This window comes from Arachis ipaensis, chromosome B08 (assembly GCF_000816755.2).
Source record: "Arachis ipaensis cultivar K30076 chromosome B08, Araip1.1, whole genome shotgun sequence".
Classification (NCBI taxonomy): domain Eukaryota; kingdom Viridiplantae; phylum Streptophyta; class Magnoliopsida; order Fabales; family Fabaceae; genus Arachis; species Arachis ipaensis.
Genome location: NC_029792.2, coordinates 76,428,488 through 76,454,958, shown reverse-complemented (window position 1 = coordinate 76,454,958; position 26,471 = coordinate 76,428,488). Strand labels below are relative to the sequence as shown.

The window sequence follows — 26,471 nt, the reverse complement described above, 5'->3', positions numbered from 1 at the left end:
TTTCTTTTTCAGTGACAGGTTCAGGAGCTTTGGCGCGAAGCCGCGACCGATCTACAAACTTTATATATATGTTGTACTTTCTGTTTGTTGATTTAATTGAGACTTTACCCCTCGTCAATTGTCATTTGAGATTTTAGAGGGGCAGGATTTGTATTTAAGAAGTTTTGTTAAGTTTATGTATTTATTATTATGTGAACATAATTATGTGATTAAGTGGGTTAACATAAAGAGTTTTTGATTTCGTAACTAAGGATTCGGTTTATATTCACAAAGACCCAATATTAAATAAATATAATATTAAATTAACAAATTAGAGGTAAGTAACACCTGAGCTTTTAGTACGATTATGAGGTGTTAAAAGTAAGGGTGTTACAAGAACCAGGGATTCTCGGCATGGTAATAATACCCACAAACATAATATATAAGGTCTTGGGAAAGCTCCTAGAACTCCGACACTCAGATTTAAAACTTAAAACTATAATTGAAAACCATAAGCAAGGTAAGTTATCTAAGGCATTTAGGCTCTAATTCCATTCTAACTTAACCCCTCAATTCTCACTTTCCTCCAATCCTCAAAAACTCTAGTGGAACTGCCCTCGTCACTCCTCCGCCAGATAAGGGGCCTCTCAACTGCACAGACAAACAATATAGACAAGGAAAATATAAGTAGGATATAGATACAGCAGGTAGAAAATTTAGCAATTAAGCATAGTAATCACGAAGGCAAACTCAAAGAATGCACAATCAGACAAAACAAACATATGCATATGATGTATGCCTGTCCTATGGCTGATGAGTCCCATCTGTCGGTTATAAAGCCAAACCCGACATGTCCGGTAGCTAGTCCTGGACAGTTCTTCGTGCGCGTATCTCCAAGAGTCTATGTATAGTTTTTTTCTCAATCATTTATCAAATTCAGCTCATTGGGAGAATTTTCGGGGAGTTAAAGTGCCCGGCCACATCTTGCGACGTATGGTCAATAGAGTATCGAGTCTCAACTTGAAGCGAGTAGTGGCTAGCCACTGCATCTACCCAGGGAAACTCGTGTCTCAGATAAGATGCAAATAATAATTCAATATTAATCATTCATTATCAATTTCCATCATCATACATAACATCATCATCACTACCGCACTTCCCCAACAACACATCATTTTTTTTCCAAACCTTTTTTCATCGCCAAGTTAACTTCTCCTCCAAGTTTACTCCTCTCCCAATAATTAGAAACTTAATTTATGACCTTAGAAGGTAACTATAAAGGTTTGGAAATTGGAAAATAGTTAAACTAACAAGAAATCCACTTTTTCCCCAAGAACAAGGGTTTGCGTACGCATGCATAATCTCACGTACGCGGGGGTGTAAATTGCCTAACTCGCGTACGCGACCATCATCCGCGTACACAGACCCCCCGAATAGCAAGGATATCCCGCATCGCATGGCTCTTGTCCGCGTACGTGGGCTTGAAAAATCACCTCTCACGTACGCATGCACACGCCCGCGTAGGCGAGATGTTTGGACAGAACAAAATGCTCGCATCGCGTGTGTGTGCCGCATACGCATGCCCCTCAAATTTTGTAAAAAGCTGTTAAGTTATGCAGAAAGTACTTTTACACTCTGAACCTCTGACATCCATAACTTTTTTGTTAAAAATTGTTTTTAGTCCGATCTTCAAAAGACGTAAACTTCACGGACCCAATTTTCATGTAAAACAAGTTTGACAAACTTTGAGGGTCCGAAAGCCAAGTTATGGCCCGCTAAAATTCAGTCAAAAATTAGGTTTTTCATCAAAATCACAAAGCTCTATTTTTACCAATTTCATTTCAAAAACAATGCATTATTCCTTAAAACAACACTCATTATGTATAGAACAGGTATATTATCATTCCATTTCCACCCCATTACACCAATTACTCAATTATCTCATTTGCTACTGCGAACAACCCAAATTCAAACCACATAACTCATCATTATACATTATCATCATCAGACACCAAACTCATCAAATAACAAAATCATCATTCATCAACTCATTCTCAATATAATTCCACGTTTACATCAAGATATTCACGCATTTCCAACATATCTTATGGTTATCTAACCTATGTTTTCACGAAACATTATATATTATCTACGAGAAACCAAAAACCATACCTTGGCCGATTCCTCCCTAAGCCAAAGCTACCTCAAAAAAGAAAAGTCTCAAGCCTCCACCACCAAGATTTCAGCACCCAAGGCACAAACCAAGCTTCCAATCTCCTCAATTATGCTCCAATGTCACATATATACTACCTAATTTATACCATTACATTCATATTTACAAACTCAATACTCGACCACATATAATCAAAGAATTTACTAGGGTTTGAGGGTTCTTACCTTACTCATACATCAATCAAACAAAACTCACTAATTTTCTCAAGTTAATTTTATCCTAAAACACCAAAATAACCACAAATCTCAATACCCATAGTTTAATTTTAAAAAATTAGGGAGAAGAGAGGATGATAATGAAATCAAGTTAGTGGCCTTTATAGAGCTCGACGCGGAGGACGCGTGACCGCAAGCGGTGCGGCAATCGAAGCTCTGGATCGAAAGTTATATGAGATTGAAATTTTGGATAAGGGTTTGAATGTTCTTATTTCTCCCCCCTAGGTGTTTTCAGCGTGAGTTTCATATGGTAAGGAAGGAAGATGAGCTAAAGCTCATATGTGTTAGTGAGTTGGGTTGGGCCTTGGGTCCAATAGGAGTCCGATTCGACCGGTTTGGCCCGTTTAGCCCAATTTTGGGCCAAAACCTTTAAAATTAGTGTCAAAATTTATGTTTTAATTATTTCTACTTCATTAAACTATAAAATTCATTTTTTCTAATTTTTTTATTAATAATTAATTTATTAGCTAATTATTCACTAATTACGCAGGGTTTATAGCTCCCACCTATCACTTTTCTTTAACGTCCTTAAGTTAGACGATCGGTAAAGCTCTTATTAGGCAGCTTGTGCTTGAATTCTTTCTTGAATCCCTACCAATTCTTGAATTTGATATATGCTCTGGGATCCCAAATTATGGATGCGATTCCTTGAAGAAATTCCAAGCTAAAGAAGAGCCTAAAAATGGTTAATCATTATAGTACTTTCTGGGGTCCCAAATTCTGTAAGAAAATCTACCTTCTTGTTGCTTATCATACTTCCCTTAGAGTAGTCAAGATTCTAAATGCCTCCTTAAGCTCCATATCTTAACCTTGAATTTTTTTACTTCTGCACCACTCTCAGATCTCATGCTTTAATCTTTTATCACCCATAAATGTTGGTTCTTGTTTCCAATCAATAACCAACATGTTCTCACTTTGTTTTTCACAAAGAGTTCTAAGTTGATCATCCGTTTCTAACGAAGCATATTGATGTAGGCCAAAAAAGTTAACAGATGAGATTTTTATCCACTCAAATTGTGTTTTGGATGGTGACTTAGTAAGAGAGAATTCTAATGGATGAGGCAAGGTGATATTCACTCCCTTTGACTCTTTCTTCACAACTTTCAACTCTTTGTAAGCTTCTACTTAAACTACTATTTCTTGTTTGCATACATTTTCCGAAGTTTTCTCCTTATCATGAAAGATATTCATGGAGGGTGTACACATTTCTCTCAAATAAAATTATTACTTGTCAAGGATGAAGGGACATCAAGGTCTTAAGGTGCCAAACCCACTTATTTTTACTACTTTCAAGTGTTCAACTACCTCCTCATAGTCAATAAACTCAAAGTTTCCATTCTTTGGCAATATATCCTCCAACTCATTACTACAAAGTGTGGTGAACCATGTTTTGAGTAAGCGAGCTTACGTCTATCCGATTTATCAATTCTATGGGTGGTCCATGTTCCTTTGTTATTTTCTTTGATACTCCTCTTGCTTATGGATTAACAAGTGGAGTACTTCTTCCATATACCGACCACAAGATAGAAATTGGGTTTGTTAGTCAAATAGAGGTGGTTGAAAAAGTGACTCATAAGAGCAATAATCTTGGAATGACGGAGGTGGTAGTTTGAGAGGTTCATATGAGTAATAGTGTTAGGATGGTTGTAATTTTAAAGGTAGATATTCAAGAGGTTCATGTAAGTGGTGGTAAGGTGGTTATAGATTTGGATTCCACAGAGCTATTTAATGATGATAGAGTGTGATTTGACACTACAAGAAAAATGCTGAATACCATCAAAATATGAATAAAATTCGACGGTAAGTTAATTACCGACGAAAAGAATCCGACGGTATAAACCTCGCCAGTAACTAGTTATCGTCAAATTTTACAATGGATTACCTTTCTGAAAAACCATTTGGTTACCGGCAGATTTTTCCGACGGTAACGTTGTTGCCACAATATCCTGTTTTTCACACTATTACCGTCGGATTATTCCCTCGGTAAATTGATAAATCCATATTTACGATGAATTTTGTATTGAGAAAAATGAATTTTATCAACTTATCTTGCATTTATTCATTGAAATTGTATGTTTTTGTAAATTTCTCCTAATTGTGCTTTAGTGTAAAAACATACTTTTTATACTTTAAAATTCCTAAATTTAATTCACTTCTATCTCATTCGATACATTGATGTGTTTGTTGAGTGATTGAAGGTTTAGAAGCAAGAATGACTTGAAGAAATGAAGAAAAAGCATGCAAAAGTAGAGGAATCATCAAGAAATGAAGATTGGAGATTTTCATAGTTGTACGTACGCATGGTAGATGCGTACGCATGACCCCAATCTCATCCCTCACTTAAAATGGCACGTGACTGGCGATTTCTAGCCCAATTTTAGCCCAATCCAACTTATTTCTGAAGTATTTGAAGGCATGAATACATGGGCATTGAACCAAGCCATAGTCTTAGTTTAGTTTAGAATCATGTTTTAGGATAAAAGTTTTAGAATCTAGGAATTTAGAGTTTTTAGTTTAATTCCTCCTTAAATTTAGATTTTGATCTTGTTTTAATTTAGTTTTCTTTACTTCTTATTATTCTAGCATCTTAAAATGTTTAGTTTTACTTGTTAGTTTCTTTATTTTTGCTAATTTTAGTTTATGAACAATTGTTGATTTCAATTCTTCTTTAATGATATTTTTATGTTTATTGATGTTTCTTCTAGTTGTTATTATTGCTTTCTTGAATTTGGTAGTTATAGATTTTATTGTTATTGTAATTTATGATATTTCCTTTTATGCCTTCCAAGTGTTTGCTAAAATGCATTTCTTAGTTTTACAGTAGATTTTTGCATTTTTGACTTGGAATTGAGGACTTAGGTGACATTGAGTCATTGATGTCTAATATTGATTGGTAACTTAGGGTTGTTAGTTGGTTTTATTTCCACTGACACTAGTCTTTCACTAAGTTTAATTAGTGAGTTGGATAGGACTTGTGGATTAAGATCAATTATGCCTATTTCACTTTCTCCCGATGTTTGGGAATGACGAAGTGGGATTAACTCTTCTTAATTATCATGTTTGCGGTCGATGACATAGATAGGAAACCTTAACTCTCAATCCTTACCAAGATGCTTTTTTAGCATTTGAATTTCTTATGTGCTTTTTAATATATTGTCATTTAATTACTTGCATTTTGCCATCAAAACCCATTTTCTCATAACCAATGATACGCATACCTCACTGCAATTTCTTTTAGAGACGACCTAGGATTTAAAACTTCCGGTTTTTATTGATTTGTATATTTTAAACTCCGACATGGGTTATTTGTTGGTTTGGAACTATACTATCGACGAAGCAATTCTTTTTGAGAGAATTCTGAACCAATGTTTGGCTCGCGTCATAAATTCGACGGTAATATCAATATTGTTTTTAAAAAAAAATATTATGATGCAAAATTTTTAAAATTTTTTCCTTTTTAGTTTTAATTTTTTATTTAAACTTATTTTTTCACACAATTAATAGTCAAATTATAAATAATAGATACTAATTATTTAATATTAAACATCAAATGTTCAAATAAATTAAAAGTCACATAAATTAAATATAATGAAACAGTAAAACAAAGCCCTAATCACCAAAGATAAGTAATTATGAGTAATTTATATTATTTTGTTTAAAAATAATTATGGAACTGTTCTTATTGTTCGGATATTATATTTTTTATTTAATTATTCAATATTGTGTTTATTATTGTTGCTAATTGTTGGTGTTTGATCTTGATGGTTCTGATTGTTGATTTTTATTCACTACTGTTTTTTTTTTATTGTTCTTGATTGTTGCTATTTTTTTTTACAGTGATGTTTATTTGCTGTGTTGTTGTTTTTCATGCTATTTTTGTAATCTTATACTTTGTGCATCTTAATTTTTTGCATTCTCTGAGTGATTATTTAATTAAAGAATTGCTCCTAATAAAGTTAAAATAGATGTTTGAGAGAAATAAATAAATCACCATTTAGGAGTGTGTGATTCGGCCAAGTAGTTTAAGGTTTTTGAATATGGCTCTTCTCTTTTAATTTTGATGATTAATAGCAAATTTTAATATTTGTCTTTGATATTGGATATTTATTTAGTTTGTATTTAGATTTAGATGAGATTATAATACTTTGGGTAATGTAATACTTTTAATTTGGATAAAATTTTAAAATTTATGTTAGAATATAATTATGTTTTAGTATGTTTATTTATATTTTATTTATAAAACGGTTATTCCAGTTGAATCACGATTGAACCAGTAAACCAGTGAACCAGTAGCTAAAACGGTTCAATGACCGGTCCGGTTGTCAGAACCTTGATTGGTGGTGAAATTCTGGATATGTCGTTTCCTATAATCTTTTATGAGTTGTAGTGCATCATTGCAGTATTAACTTTGACTTCATCTAGTAAGAAAAGTCTGTTCTAAAAATCAACGAGCCATTGTTCTGGGGAACAATTGTTATGTTTTCACCATATGTGAAGGCATTCTGCATTAACCATTGTGTTGCTGCTGATAGTTCTTTGAATAATCAAAGTGGTTTTGATCACCAGGAGTGGAAATAATTTAACAGTAGTATGCTTCAAAGTTTCAGAATTTTTCCTGAGTTGTAATTTCTGGAATGCATGTTTGTTTGGTTTATATTAAAATATCATGTATCTGTGTAATCGTATTTATAAAACAAACATAAGTAGGTCATATAATGTTAATTTTGCAAGTCCAGCCCTGCTTATATTGATGATGAGGATGAAGATGAGGATGAAGATTATAGCTGATAATTTTAGTATAGTTGAACAATATACTGGGAATTATAGTTGATGATCAATACACTTTGTTTATGTTTTGAATTATATTGATTTTCTTGTTTATAGTACTTTTCTTTTAGTTTGATAATACGATGAATTTGTTTATTTTTTGAAATATTATAAATATTCGAATACAAATTAGATAAAAATTTGTATTAAATTTATATAAACGTCTAAAAAAATTCTATTTTACCACTGACGGATTTATAGACGGATTTTCTGTCTGTATTCAGAGTGTGGGATGATTTTCCAATGTTAAAATTACAGACGAAAAATTTGTTGGAAAATCTGTTGCCAATTATCGACGGAAAATTTGTCAAAAAATTTGTCTGTAATTACTGACGGAAATTTCGTCTCTAATTATCGACGGAAAATCTGTCAGAAAATTTGTTTGTAATTATCGACAAAAAATCTGTTAGAAAATTCATCTGTAATTACTGACGGAAAATCCATCAGAAAGTTCGTTGTTTCAAGGAAATAAGGAGAGAATTTACCGAGGAAAAATCTGTTGGTAATTGGTAAAAATCTGTCGGTAATTTTCTGACGAAAAAAATCATCGGTAAATAATTCCTGACGAGGCTTTTATAGAGGACAAAATCTGTTAGTAACCAAAAATTCATCTGTAATAAAGACTAAATCTGTCTGTATTAAGTAATTTTCTAACTGTGTGTCCTATCATTCAGTCTGTGCATGTGTTTCAAAATGAGGTTTTCTTGTTTGTACAACAAACCAAGTTATATAATCTATAAGAGAATGCAAACAATGAATTTAGCTATCACTAAAATTTTGTTATAATTATGTTTTAATGTGTTTATTTATATTTTATTTATTATTTTATTATAAAATGGTTATTTCGATTGAACCATAATTAAATTGATTAGACTAACAAACTAATGGTTTGTTTGGGTGAGTTTCTAATAAAAGATCTTTTTTTGAGTTATCTTTTTTAGAAGATCTTATAGAAAAGTAAAAGTAATTTTATATTTGGATATCTCTTACAAAAAGATTTATTTATCTATCAATTATGTTTGGGTATAACAATATAAAAATATTTTTTTGTTTATTTATTACATGAAAAGTATCTTTTTTTAAAAAAAAATCTTTTAAAAAAAATATAAATTATTATCTAAATAATGGTACCAAACGAGCACTAATAATCAGTAACTAAAATGGTTTAATGACCTGTCGGATTTTTATACGCTTGATAATTTCATGGCCCATTTTTTCGAAACAGATTTGAAGTTTAAGGTTTAAAATAAGCCCTTACCATCTCTCTGATTTGTAATTCGTCCAAATGTGTAGTTGAATAGCATTAGTGATTATGCAGCGCAAAGAGAATGAAACTCCACAAGGTTTTGGAATTTTTCAATTTTTATTTTAAGTTGTGCGTAACATGGTGATTGGTGAAGTTGTGTTTATGAAAAATTTGCAGGGCAAGCAGCTTCTGTTTTGGTTGAATTCTTGGAGGTGGCTATTACCGCTGTTGTGTTTCTTAAAGGCGTTTATCCTTCTGGTTTCTTGCTTCCTTCTTTGGATTCTCCCTCTTCCATGCCCATCATTTCTTTTCTTCTTCTTCTTCTTCTTATTATTATTATTATTATTATTATTATTATTATTATTTGGTGTTGGAAAAGGTGCATTTGAGAGGAGAAGGTATATGAATGTGGTGGTTCAAAGAGCACGCCATCCTCAACTTAGATATTACATACATGCTACTGTCTCAGGGCTTCTTCCCTTTTTACAAAAGGTTAGGGTTTCTTCATTTTGGGAGTTTCTATTATAATTCTTTGAAGTTTTACTCAGCCTTGTAAGGATTGTTGTTGATTTTCTTGCTTTGATATTAAATGAGCTGATATAGGATCTTTGGATTGTCATGTGGATTTCAGAATTAACATGAAATGGGGTATATATTGTAGTTTTACCTATTGTTAAGCAATGGCATTGTAACATTGTGATGATATAGCCTCCTAGAAGTATTCCTATAGATCCTCCTAATTCAAAATGTTGTAATTATACAATATTCAAGGATAATTCAATGTACATGGTAAGTATAAAGTAAGGAGGATTTTTAGGCATACCAATTAGCAGGTTTGATCGTTTCTTTTGTATTGAATAAAATCTATAAGTAGAGTCGGAGTGCAACTAAGACTAGCTTCTGCGAAATTTTTAAGATTTATATTTGGATCTGATCTCATCTCTTCTACATACTTATCAATCTTGAAGGTGATTTCAGTGAGTGTCTTGTCATGATATCTACTTAAAGGGGAAAAACAATAGTACTCTGTTGGATGAAATAGAGAGATGATTCGAGTGTTGTTATTGAATGATATAGGAAAGTCATCTTAAGTTCAGGAAAAATTTTGCTATACAGCTATAGGACCTAAGATCTTGTATGGAATTGAATGTATGAAAGGCCAACAGTGTAATAAGCTCAATGTTGTACAGGTTAGGATTTTGGAATGCATGAATGAATATACTATACAAGGAAGTGAATGTGATGAGAGGACCTATAGAAGCACCAGTAAGAACTAAGAAGAGTATAACTAAAATTCTAAAAGTGGCTTCGTGATCTTCATTTGATACATATAGTTCACCTCTCTTGGTAGAAAGTACTTTTATATATATTATGATAAAATCCTTTGAATTTTGGTAGAATGTAAAGTAAGGACATTTTGGTGTCTAGGCAATTATTTTTTGATAGAGTTTTTATAGAATTTTGTGCTAAAATTTTGTTCATAACTAACCAACTTAAAAGTTATATGTTTTGATGCTGTAGGCTTCATCTTACACCTAATTATACTTAATCTAAATCTTTGCTCTTTTCTTTACTTGCAATTTATATGCTTGTGTGCTAGTATGAAACAGCTCAAGGATGTTATCTATTAGAACTGAGTGCAATGCTTATATAGTTATGTCACCTATAATTGTCACCTATAAAGCCACTTATTATGCTTAGAATGTTATCTCTTTATGTTCTATTGGTTAGGTAGTGATTCCCGTGTTAGTTTCTAGTATGTTCGAATAAAGCCAGGATAATTCAATGTATGCTTAGAATAAAGCCACTCCTCAATGCACAAAATCTCTCGAATTAGAGTACCATCCATTAAATATTTACTTGTTATTCTTCTAAGAAATATTTGATTGCAGAATGCTTAAATAATCCAACTTTCTTTTCCAATTGCTTTCTTACGGAAACCTGGTTGATTTTCACTCATCCCTACCTTTGTTAGGGCATGGTAGATAGAGTAGCTGTTGTTTTTTTCAACACTGACAACGTTCCATTGGAGAAATTCATATTCAAGCTCACAGTGAACCAGTCGTATGGTTCAGCCGTGGAAGGGGTGGACCTTCAGATCTCTCTTAGATCATTCCTTGCCAAGCTGTCAGTCTCAGAATCTCTTACTAAGAAGCTTCCTCCAGGTGAATTTTAGTATCGTGCAAAGTATCTCTTTCTAGTTTCATAGTTTTTTTCCTGTGCTCTTTTGGTATAAATTCATGATAATCCCTCTCCCTCTTGTATGTATGAAAAAATGCATGTCCACATTGACATACCTCATGTTTTGTGGTTTATATAGATTTGTATTTTTGAATCAAATCTAATGGTCATATTTGAATAAGGCCTACAAAGCCATCAATTAGGAGTCAAGAGTGGATCAGATGGACAATAGTCCAGTAGGCAAGGTAGGAAGATACCCAAGAAAATTTTAGAAGATATTATTAAGAGTGATTTGATATAATTGGGTTAAACACAGTTGTTTTTAAGAATGTTAGATATATAATCATTCATATTTCTCTTCCTATCCGTTTAAATTTTTGAAGAAAATGGTATCATAACTTAATATCAGAACTTCTATGATCTAAAAATCTAGACTTTGATCCTTGTTAACTGATAAGAATATATAGACAAAATTGAAAGGAATAAGAAAAGATGGATGAACGATAAGAAAAGACACAACGGAAACACAAAAAAATAGATACAGGTTTTTCTACTAAATTTTTAAGAACCCTGTTTTTAGCAACCTAGGTCACCGAAAAGGATTTCTTACTAGACCTTGACCTTCAAACTTGTCCTTGACAACCTAAATCAATTGGTGAAAATTGAAAGATAATTTAAATCAGATTTGATTTTATTGTATTAGATCAAATTTGATTTAAATTTAAATTTCTAAAAATATGATAACCAATTTAAATCAGATTTGATCTTATTAGATTAAATCAGATTTAATTTCATTTTTAAACACCTAAAGATACTACTAAACAAATCAAAATCAAATAAAATCTTTTGATAAATCTTAGCAACAAATCAAACTAAAATATAGACCTAATAAATTTGAAACTAAATACTAATTTTGTGATTTCCACTAAACATGAAAAGTACTAGTGGGTTTCTAATTGTCGAGATTTAGCCCAATAGACCTTGTCATGTCTCCCTTAGTTAGCAATTGATGCATCTTTTCATGTATGAGTACTGTCAAGTTCCCAAAACTCTCCTTGAGCTTCTTTTCTTTGCACGTGCCCTAGTGATGGAGCTTTCTGGAAGTGTGAAATCTCCATTCTATCCTTTCGCCTTAGGATGCTTAGATTTTCCTCCCCCGCATGTATCATTCCCTCCTTCTTTAAAGAGATTTGTCCTCAAATCTGTATCCATATCAAAAGGAGAAAGATCAAAAACATTGAAAATGGTGGAGACATTATACTCATCTAATAGATGAACCTTATAGGCATTATCGTGGATTCTCTCAAGCACATGGAATGGGTCATCTCCTCTAGCATCAAGTTTAGACTTTCTTTGAGTAGAAAATCTCTCCTTACTCAAATGAACCCAAATCCAATATTCTGATTTGAAAACTATATGCTTTCGACCCTTATTTACCCTTTTAGCAGTGGTCTTGTTCTTCCTTTCAATCATGCCACGAGCCTTCTCATGTATTGTTTTAACACTCTTAGCCTTGCTTGCTCCATCTAAGCTAATAAGATCATTCAAAGAAAAAAATATTAAATCCAAAACAATTAGAGGGTTAACATATACAAGTTCAAAGGGCAAAAAATCAGTAGAAAAATGAATTGTCTTATTATAAACAAACTCAATAAAAGATAAATAATTTTTCCAAATTTTCAAATTCTTACCAACAACAGTATTTATTTACCACTTCAGTTTGACAATCAGTCTGAGGATGACAAGTAGTACAAACAACAACAACAACAACAACAAAGCCTTGTCCGACTAGGTGGGGTCGGCTACATGAATCAAACGACGCTATTGTACTCTGTCATGTATCATGTCTACAGAGAGACCGTTTATATGTAGATCTCGTTTGACCACCTCATGGATGGTCTTCTTAGGTCTTCCTCTACCTTTCATCCCTTGTCCATCTTCCATCTCATCCACCCTCCTGACTGTGTGTTTTATCGGTCTTCTTCTCACATGTACAAACCACCTGAGACGCGATTCAACTATCTTTTCTACAATGGGTGCTACTCCAACTCTCTCCCTTATATCTTCGTTCCTTATTTTATCCAATCGCGTATGACTACTCATCCATCTCAACATCTTTATCTCTGCCACACTCACCTTATGTTCGTGCTCCCCTTTGGCCGCCCAACACTCTGTACCATAAAGTATAGCCGGTCTTATAGCGGTGAGGATGACAAGTAGTGTATAATTATTTTGTTCCCAACTTACTCCACTAACACTTTTCAATAATGACTTAAGAATTTTACATCACGATAAAAAACAATAGTTTGGGAAATGCCATGTATGCATACATCTCAAAAAATCAGATCAACAATGTTTGTTGCATTATCAGTTTTATGACATACAATGAAATGGGTCATTTTACTAAATCTATATACCACAATAAAAAGAGTATTTCTATCTTTTCTAATTCTAGGTAAATCAAGAACAAAATCAATAAATATATCTTTTCTTGTTTACATGCAATACATTTAGCACAAAATTTTTTAACATCTCTACGTATGTGTAACCAGTAAATGTTAAGATAATACATCTCAAGTTTTATACACACCAAAATGACCCATCAAACCTCCACTATGCGATTCCAGAATAAGTAACTCCCTTATGGAACAAGTAAGCACACAAATTCTATCACCTAGAAAAAGAAAACCACAATGCTTGTATAATTTGTTATATACACCATTCTCACATACAGCATATATAGGGGGCAAAACTAGGATACAATTCCTTCATACACTTAAAATGTAACAACTTAGAAGGATAGTGATTAAGAAAAAAATTCAAGGAATTATACCCACTTGGCATGTCTTTTGTTCAGTTTTCTTGACCCTTCAAGTGTTTTAAGGATTCATGGTCAATATGCATCACAAATTCCTTAGGCAGCAGATAATGTTGCCAAACTTCCAACGCTCGCACCAAGGTATACAACTCTTTATTATAAGTTGAGTAGTTGAGACGAGCTCCATTCAAATTTTCATTGAAATAAGCTATGGCTCGCTTTTCCTACATCAAAACAGCACCTATACCCATCCCGAAAGCATCACATTCTATTTTAAAAGTCTTTAAAAAATCCGATAACACAAGAATTGGTCCAGAACACAACAAATCTTTCAAAGTGTTAGAAGCAATTTCTTGTTCTTGTGTTCATTAACTAAAATTATTAACAAAAGATGTAGGTTTTAGATGGGAATAAGAATAAGAACTTGCTTCTAACACTTTGAAAGATTTGTTGTGTTATGCATTCATTCTTGTGTTACCGGATTTTTTTAAGACTCTTGAAATAGAATGTGATACTTCCGGGATTGGTATATGTGCTGTTTTGATGCAGGAAAAGTGAGTCATAGCTTATTTCAATAAGAAGTTGAAGGTAGCTCGTCTCAACTACTCAACTTATGATAAGAAGTTGTATGCCTTGGTCCGAGTGTTGGAGGTGTGGCAACATTATTTGCTGCCTAAGGAATTTGAGGTGCATTTTGACCATAAATCTTTAAAACACTTGAAGGATCAAGAAAAGCTGAACAAAAAACATGCAAAGTGAGTAGAATTCCTTGAATCTTTTTCATATGTGATTGCCTATAAGCAAGGTAAAGAGAATGTGGATGTGGATGCATTATCTAGGAGGTGTTCCTTAATCACTACCCTTACTTCTAAGTTGTTAGGCTTTGAGTGTATGAAGGAATTGTATGCAAGATTTTGCCCCTATATATACTACATGTGAGGATGGTGCACATAACAAATTCTCTAAGCATAATGGTTTTTTTTTTCGAGGTGATAGGATTTGTGTGCCTATTTATTCCATAAAGGATTTATTTGTTCTGGAATCACATAGTAGGGGTTTGATGGGTCATTTTGGTGGATATAAAACTTTGGATATGTTATCTGAACATTTTTATTGGCTACACATGCGTAGAGATGTTGAAAAATTTTGTACTAAATCCTATTATCTGTTTCTATAATTTCATAAGTTGATATATCTACGAATTTTGTTCTTGGTTTCCTTAAAACTAGGAAAGGTAGAGATAGTATTTTTGTTGTGGTAGACAGCTTTGGTAAAATAGCTCATTTCAATACATGCCATAAAACTGACGATGTAACAAATATTGCTGATCTATTTTCTAAAGAGGTTGTGCACTTTCATGACGTTTTCAAACTATTATCTCTGATCCTTATGTAAAATTCTTAAGTCATTTTTGGAAAGTATTGTAGGTTAAGTTTGGAACAAAATTATTATACTCTACTACTAGTTATCCTCAGACAGATGGTCAAACTGAAGTGGTGAATAGAACATTAGGGACCTTATTGCGTGTTGTTGTTGGTAAGAATTTAAAAACTTGGAAAGATTGTTCACCTTTTATTGAGTTTGTGGTGAATAAAACAATTCATTCTTCTACTGGTTTTTTGCCGTTTGAACTTGTATATGGTTTTAACCCTCTAATTGTTTTGGATTTAATGCTTTTAGCTTTGAGTGATCTTGTTAGTTTAGATGGAGCAAGCAAGGCTGAGAAGATTAAAACAATACATGAGTATGCTTGTGACATGATTGAAAAGAAGAATAAGGCCACGGCTGAAAGGGTTAAAAAGGGTCGAAAGCATATAGTCTTTGAACCAGAAGATTGGATTTGGGTTCATTTGAGGAATGAGAGGTTCCTACTGAAAGGAAGTCTAAACTTGATGCTAGAGGAGGAGATGGCCCATTCCAAGTGCTTGAGAGAATCAACGATAATGTCTATAAAATTGATCTATTAGATGAGTATAATGTCTCCGCCACTTTCAATGTTTCTGATCTTTCTTCTTTTGATATGGATACCTTGAATCTTTTTGAGGAAGGAGGGAATGATACACACGCGGGAGGAAAATCTGAGCATCGTAAGGCGAAAGGGCACAATGGAGATTTCACACTTTCAAAAGGCTCCATCACTAGGGTAAGTGCAAAGAAGCTCAATGAGAACTTTGGGAAATTTGCAGCACTCATACATGAGGAGATGCATTAATTGCTAACTAAAAGAGAAAAGACAAGGCTCATTAGGCTAAGTCAGGACAGCAAAAAACTCACTAGTACTTTTAAAGTTCAGTGGAAGTCACAAAATTAGTATTTAATTTCGAATTTATTTTTGTCTATATTTTAATTTAATTTGTTGTTAAAATTTGTCAAAAGACTTGATTTGTTTCGTAGTCTTTAGGAGTTTTAAATTTAAATCAAATTTGATATAAACTAATAAGATTAAATCTGATTTAAATTGGTTATCATATTTTTAGGAATTTTAAATTTAAATCAAATCTGATCTAATTCATTAAGATTAAATCTGATTTAAATTAAGTTATCTTATGAAAATGAAAAAGAAATAAAAATGAAAGTTTATAAAAACAAAATTCACGCAAATCTAGAAAAAAAGTCTTGCCTGAGGAGCCGAGTTATATATATAACCATTTATATGTCTTCTACTAGCTTAAGTTTTGGGAGAAGTGATATCATAACAAGTACATTATATTATTGTTTGATTCATGTAACTAACCTCATCTTAGAAGATTAAGCTTAATTGTTAGAAATGGTTTGATGCATTTGTAAACCATGTGCTGAATTCTGTTCTGTCATGCTCAAACTGAATTCGATGTCTCAAACACTTTCATCTCTAAACAGATTGCAGGTGGGAGATCACAGGCAACTTCCAATTGCTTCCGGAGACAGGCACAAGCAAGGAAGCTAACTCATGGATCCCAACCGGCATTAAGCAGTGGGAGCAGCCCCCTTTTATAACTCCTATCAGGTCAATGAGTAGCGACCCTTTGTGCTTGCAATTTTACATTGAGCATCCAAGTTTATCAGAATCACCAGTGCTTTGAGAAGGGAACTCGGAGCTGTAGTGCATGTGCATATATATATATAACCATGTTATAGTAAGAAGCTTTAATTATGTTGCAAGTAACTATATATAGTTTAATGCAATTTTCAATTAGGTTTTTATAGTTGAAAAGTTTTTAATGATATTCTATAAAATTGAGTAACCAAGTCTTTTAAAAAAGCATAGTGCCAAAAAAAAAAAAAAAATTGGACAGAACAACTTACTCAATTCAGCCAAAAGTTTGGTAGCCATTTTTTTTCCCAATCAACATTTCAAATCTAAATTTATTGGTTTTATTGTCTTCTTGATTCTTCAGATAATGTTTGATACTGCATACTTCTGTTGGAGAAAAAGTGTTTTGCTTTGTTTTATAATGACCAATTAATAATGAGCTTGAATAGTTATCAACTTATCATCAATTATAAAATTTAACCAACCTCCAATATATTAAGTGGAACTGAAATGTACATTATTACTAAAAACAATATAAACTGATAATTGTCAAAGCACCTAGGATATGTACTATCATTCAATATTTAGATATTTTATTTATGATTTGTGAATTTGATAACCATAATTTTCTCTAATTTACAAATGATTTTCATATATTATTTTAGATGTCTTCAAAATCATATTTTATATATATATCAGTTCAGGTAATACAGTTGTTGGGTAGCTATCACATCAGCAAAGGCTAGATATTTCTTTTAAAGGGTGTTAATTTCATGGTGCATTCCTAAGTGCTAACATTGACTTGTGCTAACATTCCTAAGTGCTAATTTCATGGTGTTACTTTTTCTTGCTAATTGAAATGGCAAAGCATTTTGATTAATTGAAGTGATTCAATACCCTTTTTCTTTTTTTCTTTCTTTCCTATCAAATTATGGGTATGCAAATTCAGTGACTAAGAATGCAACAAGAAGGTAGATCTTTTTTTTTTTTTTTAAAAAAAGAAAAGGTACTATATAGAATTATGCCTTATAAATGAAAGAAAGTATTTACTATATTTATGAATGGATTTAAGAGCAAGGATATGATCATTGTTCAAAGCTTTTTATTGGTCCAAGCGAAGGTAGAGCATTTCCTTACTTTGAGCACTTTTTTTCTGCAATTCGTGTTATCAACTATGTCACCCACTTTTTCGTGCTTATTGGGTTTGGGAGGCATAATTGCAACCACCCACAATTTAATCTCATTTTCGAAGATTTTCTTGGGTGTGCTCAACACCATGAGACTAACTTTTTGAGTTGGTGATCATTCATATTAGTCTTCTTTCAATTCTTTCTCCATTGATTTCAAGCGATGTTAGAATAATCCATGTGCATTGAATATACCATATTGTACCATTCGTACTATTCTTTTTCGTCCGAATTTCCAATTTTGTTGTATTGCCACGGTTTCCTATGGTGTTGACCCTAATGTCTCGTGTTTATTTGAGATACTTATTATATCTTAAGGATAAAGAATATAGAAAAAATATGAGTAAATCGTCAAATTAATCTCCGAAAGATCATTCATTTTCTAAATTAGTTTTTTTTTAAAGATTTTTTTTAATCAAATTTGTCTTTCAAAGATTTTAAGTTAGTCATTTTAGTGCTACCATCACTTCCATTGCTAACGGCATCAAAGTTTGTTAACGTGACATGTTAATTGACTCCACAATACACACCTATTAGTCCTAATTGACAGTTAACATGATAAGTTTATGAAATTCGATCAAATAAACTCCAAATTAAGAGATTCCAATGCCTCAAGCTCTTCCTTCAATTAGATTTTGATTTGATCTAATTTCATAAACTTATCATGTTAATAGTTAATTAAGATTCCTATGTATGTGTTGTAGTATCACTTAATATGCCATATTAACAAATTTTGGCGCTGTCAATAAAAAGAATTATTGAAGAACTAATGCGATTAATTTAAAATATTTAAAATACAAATTTGATTAAAAAAATAAAGTTTGGGTGCTACAATCTAATTACCAATTACTAATTACAAGTTAAATGTATAAAATATCCATCCTTTTGTTAAATAGATATATTAAATTCATAATTCATTAGATACTTTTTATTTAATATCAACTAAGCATGTAGAATTTGATCAATTTTTTTCCTGTCATTAAAGTGGAAAACTGAACCAGCAATTCTCTTTTTTCATCGGAATATTTTTGTAAATAGAGAATTATTGTATATAATATACTAATCATAAGGTCCGAGCAAAATTTATTCTTTTTTTTAGTTGCATTCTGTTTTGCTATGTTTTAACATCACAAAATAACCAAACAAAAATTAGTCATTGTAAATATATATAGTTGCATCATTATATTAAAAGATTTCGAAGTGAACGTTGGTTTAAAAATAATATATTTCTTTTTGTTAAATGGATTAGACAGTTTTCAATATTAGGTATTACAAATTTACTTACCTCATATTCACACACACAATACTAAGAATTTCATTCACTACTTGGCCTAACCAAATTTTAAACCAAAATACATTTGTTACAAGACATACATGATGACTATTGAACAAAACTTTGTGTGCACAAACTTATTGTTAAAATGCATTGCTATGCTTCACAATATGATTGATGCTAAAAAAGCCCATTCAATGAATATATTAAAAAAAGGAAAGAAAGTGAAGCAGACTGAGGAAGGTAGAGAGTTCTCTGGAGACATGGCCATTCCGCCGAGGGTTGAGGAATGGATGATTGAAGATGAAGTAGTGATGGATACAGGAGTTGAAGGAGTCAACATAGAAGCAGTGGTAAGTATGGGAACAGATGGCCGAGAGAAAGAATGCGGAAGGAGAACTTTTGCAAGCATTGTGAAAACTGGCAGAAATGATCAAGCTGACCCTGCTCCAGAAAGAAGGGATGTTGAGGAGGAATACGCTTCAGACCAAGAGGAAAGTCAAGATGATGAGGAAAGTCAAGATGATGAGGAAATAGTCATAAAGCCTTCTCTTTATATGCAACTTGGTTATTGGTGAAAGCATTAAAAGAGAAATTAGGAAGGAATGGTGGGATTCCCTCATTGTCAAGCTTATGGGAAGAAGAATCTCTTTGCAAGCTATAAAGAGAAGGCTTGAAATAATGTGGGGAAAAAGAGAAAGTTTAGAAGTCATCAATTTGGGCTCTAATTTTTTTCTAGTAAGGTTTCTCAACTCTGAAGACCTCGATTTTGCGCTCACAGAAGGTCCTTGGAAAATTTTAGATCACTATCTTATAATAAGACTACGGAAACCAGATTTTGATCCAACGAATGCTACGATAGACAGAATAGCAGCCTAGGTTCGTCTTCCTGGATTGGCTATTGAATATTACAACAGAACTATTTTGGGAAGAATTGGCAACATAGTTGGAAGAACATTGAAAATTGACTCTAATACAGTAGAAGTCTCAAGAGGAAAGTTTGAGAGAATCTATGTGGAACTTGATTTAGACAAGCGCTTAGTATCGTAATACCAAATCAATGGAATTAATCATACTATTGAGTATGAGGGGCTGCACCAAGTCTACTTCGAGTGTGGAAGAGTGGGACATGAAAAGCAGAACTGTCCGGAGAAGAAAAAAGCTCAGGTAGCCATGAATAAGGATAATGCAGTAGCTATTGAACCAATGCAGGGGGTAGAAGAAAGGGGCAATGTGGTCCAACAAAAAAATAACAAGGACAAAGAGGTAATTTCTGAAACAACAGTAGGCTTTGGGCTGTGGATGTTGGTTCAATGCCGTACACGTGGCAGAAGAAATGCGAAAGCAGGAGAGGGTACAAGTAGTGGGGGGAATGGTAGAGGAAAATGACAGGTTAGTGGAGGGAATACCAGATTCGTTGTACTGCAAAATGAAGAGGTAGAGAATGAGAATGTTCCAACGGAAGGAATATGACCTAGGCAAAAAGGAGCGTGCTACTCAAAGAATTTCTAACGCGACCCACTGTGCTGATACTCGCAATACAACCAAACCCATTTTGAACCCAAAAACCCAGAACAACAACTCTACAACCCATAAAGCACAACTTATAAAGAAAAAAAAACACAACCAGCAACAGTTAACCAAAATATACCTACTCCTAGCCCATTTTTAATTTCATCCCCTTCATTTAACCTGAATGCTTCACTTGGATCCAAGCCCATATCCACAACAATCAACACTACTATCTTATCCCAACCAAAAACCCACTTCCAAGAGAATTGGAAGGACCAGACCCCAGATAGCCCACTCCCAACAAAGGTTATTAATGAAACACCATTATCACCCTCTCAAATGGAGGAACCTCCTGATCCGAAGCAAACAGAAATTGAATCTTAGATCCAGATGCTCTCTCGGAGGCTATAAGAGAAGTGGAGAGAATAGAAGAGAAGCATGCTGAAAAGCAAAATGCTGACATGCAAATGGAAGAAACTTTCCAACAAGGAGAGGAGATGCAATGTAATTAGTTTGTCTCTGCCTTTTGTAGCAGGAGTCATGTATAGAGGTCACTTTTCTTTCTACTCCTCTAGTGTTATTATGATCATTTTAGCCTGGAATATTAGAGGAATTGCGAATCAAGCTTCAATTCACACCCTTAAAGAAATTGTTAGACAGAAAAAACCTTTTATAGTGTTATTATATGAAACTCAGTGTAGTGGAAGAAAAGCTAAGGAGGTAGTTAAAGATCTGGGTTTTAGATTTTCTTATCGGGAAGAAGCTGCAGGTTTCAGTGGAGGAATTTGGGTGCTTTGGAATAATGATTCCCTTACGATTAATGTAAAGGAGTCTTATTATCAATTTGTTCATATGGAGTTAAATGAGCTTGGTCACAAGCCCTGGGCGTTAACTGCAGTCTATGCTTGTCCACAAGAAACTCTAAGAAGAGACTTGTGGGAGAAGTTATTTAATTTGGCTCATAATATGGGAAGACCTTGGATGTTGGTGATTTTAATGACATAGATTATGAGTATGAAAGGAAGGGGGAGCTTGGGTTGATACAAATGCTTGTCGAAGATTTCAGAATTGGGTGAATAAATGTAATTTGGTGGACTTAGGATATATGGGGTCCAAATTCACGTGGAAATGCTCAGCGTGATGGTATGGAAAGAGTCTTCACAAGACTAGAAAGAGCACTTGCGAATACAGATTGGAGGAGGAATTTTGGGGATGCTAGAGTTGAAGTCTTACCCAGGGTGAATTCTGACCATCACCCTCTCTTGGTCAGACTAAAGCCGGAGAGATTGGATTTGGGAGATAAGCCTTTTAGATTTGAAATTATATGGAGAACTCACCCTTCTTTCAAAGATTTCCTTAATTCAGCTTGGAAGCGTAACTTTTCTCTTCCCATGGCTATAAAGGACATCACCGAAGAACTCTAAAAATAGAACAAAGACGTGTTTGGAAACCTCTTTATAAGAAAAAGATGAATCCTTAACAGAATTGCAGGAATACAAAATGTCCGTTCCTATGGACGCAACCCCTTTTTAGATGATATGGAAAAGGAACTATCAGGAGAGTTGGCGACCATTTTAGACCAAAAGGAGTGGTTATGGTTGCAAAAGTCAAGACAATAATAAATAGTAGACGGTGATAGAAACACTCATTTCTACTATACCAAGACAGCCATGAGACGGAGGAAAAATAGAATAGTTAAGTTAAGAAAGGGAGATGGAACTTGGTACGAAGATGCTGAAGAAGTCAAATCTGCAGCTATGGAATTCTTCCATAATCTATATAAAGAAGACTGCCCAAACCATGCCTCTTTAGAAACAAATCTAACCTAACCCCCTTATGGAAGAGTGAAAGGACCGGAGTTTTCACGTAAAACTGTTTCAATAAAATAATAATTTTTAAGTGACCGGAGTAGATTTAAAATTTATAAGTTTTAGTTTGAAAATTTAAAGGTGAAATTTGAATTCAATGAATTTTTCTGAGTTAGAAAATGTATCTTTTGCGAAAGATTTTTGTAAAAATGCGTATCGGTACTTAAGCCAGCAGTACCGGCTCTAGTCTGTCCGGTACCGCATATTTTGGAAAATAAGATTTCGAAAGATTGAATTTATTGTTTTGAAAGGATGAAATATTTTAGAATTGAAAACCGGACACTAATCTTAAAGGTTTTGACCCAAAGTAGGTCAAACGGACTAAAAACGCTAACGAGTTGGACTAGGCCCAAATCGGGTCCAAGGCCCAACATATATATGCTCATTAAATGAGCATTTCAGCTCATTAAATGAGCATTTCAGCTCATTCTTGGAAAGATTGTTCACCTTTTATTGAGTTTGTGGTGAATAAAACAATTCATTCTTCTACTGGTTTTTTGCCGTTTGAACTTGTATATGGTTTTAACCCTCTAATTGTTTTGGATTTAATGCTTTTAGCTTTGAGTGATCTTGTTAGTTTAGATGGAGCAAGCAAGGCTGAGAAGATTAAAACAATACATGAGTATGCTTGTGACATGATTGAAAAGAAGAATAAGGCCACGGCTGAAAGGGTTAAAAAGGGTCGAAAGCATATAGTCTTTGAACCAGAAGATTGGATTTGGGTTCATTTGAGGAATGAGAGGTTCCTACTGAAAGGAAGTCTAAACTTGATGCTAGAGGAGGAGATGGCCCATTCCAAGTGCTTGAGAGAATCAACGATAATGTCTATAAAATTGATCTATTAGATGAGTATAATGTCTCCGCCACTTTCAATGTTTCTGATCTTTCTTCTTTTGATATGGATACCTTGAATCTTTTTGAGGAAGGAGGGAATGATACACACGCGGGAGGAAAATCTGAGCATCGTAAGGCGAAAGGGCACAATGGAGATTTCACACTTTCAAAAGGCTCCATCACTAGGGTAAGTGCAAAGAAGCTCAATGAGAACTTTGGGAAATTTGCAGCACTCATACATGAGGAGATGCATTAATTGCTAACTAAAAGAGAAAAGACAAGGCTCATTAGGCTAAGTCAGGACAGCAAAAAACTCACTAGTACTTTTAAAGTTCAGTGGAAGTCACAAAATTAGTATTTAATTTCGAATTTATTTTTGTCTATATTTTAATTTAATTTGTTGTTAAAATTTGTCAAAAGACTTGATTTGTTTCGTAGTCTTTAGGAGTTTTAAATTTAAATCAAATTTGATATAAACTAATAAGATTAAATCTGATTTAAATTGGTTATCATATTTTTAGGAATTTTAAATTTAAATCAAATCTGATCTAATTCATTAAGATTAAATCTGATTTAAATTAAGTTATCTTATGAAAATGAAAAAGAAATAAAAATGAAAGTTTATAAAAACAAAATTCACGCAAATCTAGAAAAAAAGTCTTGCCTGAGGAGCCGAGTTATATATATAACCATTTATATGTCTTCTACTAGCTTAAGTTTTGGGAGAAGTGATATCATAACAAGTACATTATATTATTGTTTGATTCATGTAACTAACCTCATCTTAGAAGATTAAGCTTAATTGTTAGAAATGGTTTGATGCATTTGTAAACCATGTGCTGAATTCTGTTCTGTCATGCTCAAACTGAATTCGATGTCTCAAACACTTTCATCTCTAAACAGATTGCAGGTGGGAGATCACAGGCAACTTCCAATTGCTTCCGGAGACAGGCACAAGCAAGGAAGCTAACTCATGGATCCCAACCGGCATTAAGCAGTGGGAGCAGCCCCCTTTTATAACTCCTATCAGGTCAATGAGTAGCGACCCTTTGTGCTTGCAATTTTACATTGAGCATCCAAGTTTATCAGAATCACCAGTGCTTTGAGAAGGGAACTCGGAGCTGTAGTGCATGTGCATATATATATATAACCATGTTATAGTAAGAAGCTTTAATTATGTTGCAAGTAACTATATATAGTTTAATGCAATTTTCAATTAGGTTTTTATAGTTGAAAAGTTTTTAATGATATTCTATAAAATTGAGTAACCAAGTCTTTTAAAAAAGCATAGTGCCAAAAAAAAAAAAAAAATTGGACAGAACAACTTACTCAATTCAGCCAAAAGTTTGGTAGCCATTTTTTTTCCCAATCAACATTTCAAATCTAAATTTATTGGTTTTATTGTCTTCTTGATTCTTCAGATAATGTTTGATACTGCATACTTCTGTTGGAGAAAAAGTGTTTTGCTTTGTTTTATAATGACCAATTAATAATGAGCTTGAATAGTTATCAACTTATCATCAATTATAAAATTTAACCAACCTCCAATATATTAAGTGGAACTGAAATGTACATTATTACTAAAAACAATATAAACTGATAATTGTCAAAGCACCTAGGATATGTACTATCATTCAATATTTAGATATTTTATTTATGATTTGTGAATTTGATAACCATAATTTTCTCTAATTTACAAATGATTTTCATATATTATTTTAGATGTCTTCAAAATCATATTTTATATATATATCAGTTCAGGTAATACAGTTGTTGGGTAGCTATCACATCAGCAAAGGCTAGATATTTCTTTTAAAGGGTGTTAATTTCATGGTGCATTCCTAAGTGCTAACATTGACTTGTGCTAACATTCCTAAGTGCTAATTTCATGGTGTTACTTTTTCTTGCTAATTGAAATGGCAAAGCATTTTGATTAATTGAAGTGATTCAATACCCTTTTTCTTTTTTTCTTTCTTTCCTATCAAATTATGGGTATGCAAATTCAGTGACTAAGAATGCAACAAGAAGGTAGATCTTTTTTTTTTTTTTTAAAAAAAGAAAAGGTACTATATAGAATTATGCCTTATAAATGAAAGAAAGTATTTACTATATTTATGAATGGATTTAAGAGCAAGGATATGATCATTGTTCAAAGCTTTTTATTGGTCCAAGCGAAGGTAGAGCATTTCCTTACTTTGAGCACTTTTTTTCTGCAATTCGTGTTATCAACTATGTCACCCACTTTTTCGTGCTTATTGGGTTTGGGAGGCATAATTGCAACCACCCACAATTTAATCTCATTTTCGAAGATTTTCTTGGGTGTGCTCAACACCATGAGACTAACTTTTTGAGTTGGTGATCATTCATATTAGTCTTCTTTCAATTCTTTCTCCATTGATTTCAAGCGATGTTAGAATAATCCATGTGCATTGAATATACCATATTGTACCATTCGTACTATTCTTTTTCGTCCGAATTTCCAATTTTGTTGTATTGCCACGGTTTCCTATGGTGTTGACCCTAATGTCTCGTGTTTATTTGAGATACTTATTATATCTTAAGGATAAAGAATATAGAAAAAATATGAGTAAATCGTCAAATTAATCTCCGAAAGATCATTCATTTTCTAAATTAGTTTTTTTTTAAAGATTTTTTTTAATCAAATTTGTCTTTCAAAGATTTTAAGTTAGTCATTTTAGTGCTACCATCACTTCCATTGCTAACGGCATCAAAGTTTGTTAACGTGACATGTTAATTGACTCCACAATACACACCTATTAGTCCTAATTGACAGTTAACATGATAAGTTTATGAAATTCGATCAAATAAACTCCAAATTAAGAGATTCCAATGCCTCAAGCTCTTCCTTCAATTAGATTTTGATTTGATCTAATTTCATAAACTTATCATGTTAATAGTTAATTAAGATTCCTATGTATGTGTTGTAGTATCACTTAATATGCCATATTAACAAATTTTGGCGCTGTCAATAAAAAGAATTATTGAAGAACTAATGCGATTAATTTAAAATATTTAAAATACAAATTTGATTAAAAAAATAAAGTTTGGGTGCTACAATCTAATTACCAATTACTAATTACAAGTTAAATGTATAAAATATCCATCCTTTTGTTAAATAGATATATTAAATTCATAATTCATTAGATACTTTTTATTTAATATCAACTAAGCATGTAGAATTTGATCAATTTTTTTCCTGTCATTAAAGTGGAAAACTGAACCAGCAATTCTCTTTTTTCATCGGAATATTTTTGTAAATAGAGA

The 26,471-nt window shown here is 32.8% G+C and overlaps 1 protein-coding gene and 2 long non-coding RNA genes across 4 annotated transcripts; 2 read left to right on the top strand and 1 right to left on the bottom strand.

Annotated features, from left to right (window-relative positions):
• Positions 8,436–16,862, top strand: LOC107613770 (DNA polymerase zeta processivity subunit). 2 transcript variants are annotated; one of them, XM_016315922.2, is made up of 5 exons: positions 8,436–8,597; positions 8,678–8,758; positions 8,880–8,992; positions 10,476–10,665; positions 16,359–16,862. In XM_016315922.2, exons 1-5 carry the CDS (start codon positions 8,567–8,569, stop codon positions 16,559–16,561), a joined length of 618 nt encoding a protein of 205 aa, XP_016171408.1. In that variant the 5' UTR covers positions 8,436–8,566; the 3' UTR covers positions 16,562–16,862. The 2 variants fall into 2 exon arrangements, with proteins under 2 accessions (XP_016171408.1, XP_020965187.1); XM_021109528.1 differs by having other exon boundaries at positions 8,511–8,597; positions 8,678–8,992.
• Positions 14,475–22,919, bottom strand: LOC110265938. Its single transcript, XR_002352625.1, has 2 exons — positions 22,800–22,919; positions 14,475–15,068 (listed from the first exon to the last, which is right to left on the bottom strand). It is a non-coding gene; the product is annotated as an uncharacterized LOC110265938 (long non-coding RNA).
• On the top strand, positions 22,836–24,592 carry LOC107612106. The gene is made up of 2 exons (XR_001613602.2): positions 22,836–23,373; positions 24,090–24,592. It is a non-coding gene; the product is annotated as an uncharacterized LOC107612106 (long non-coding RNA).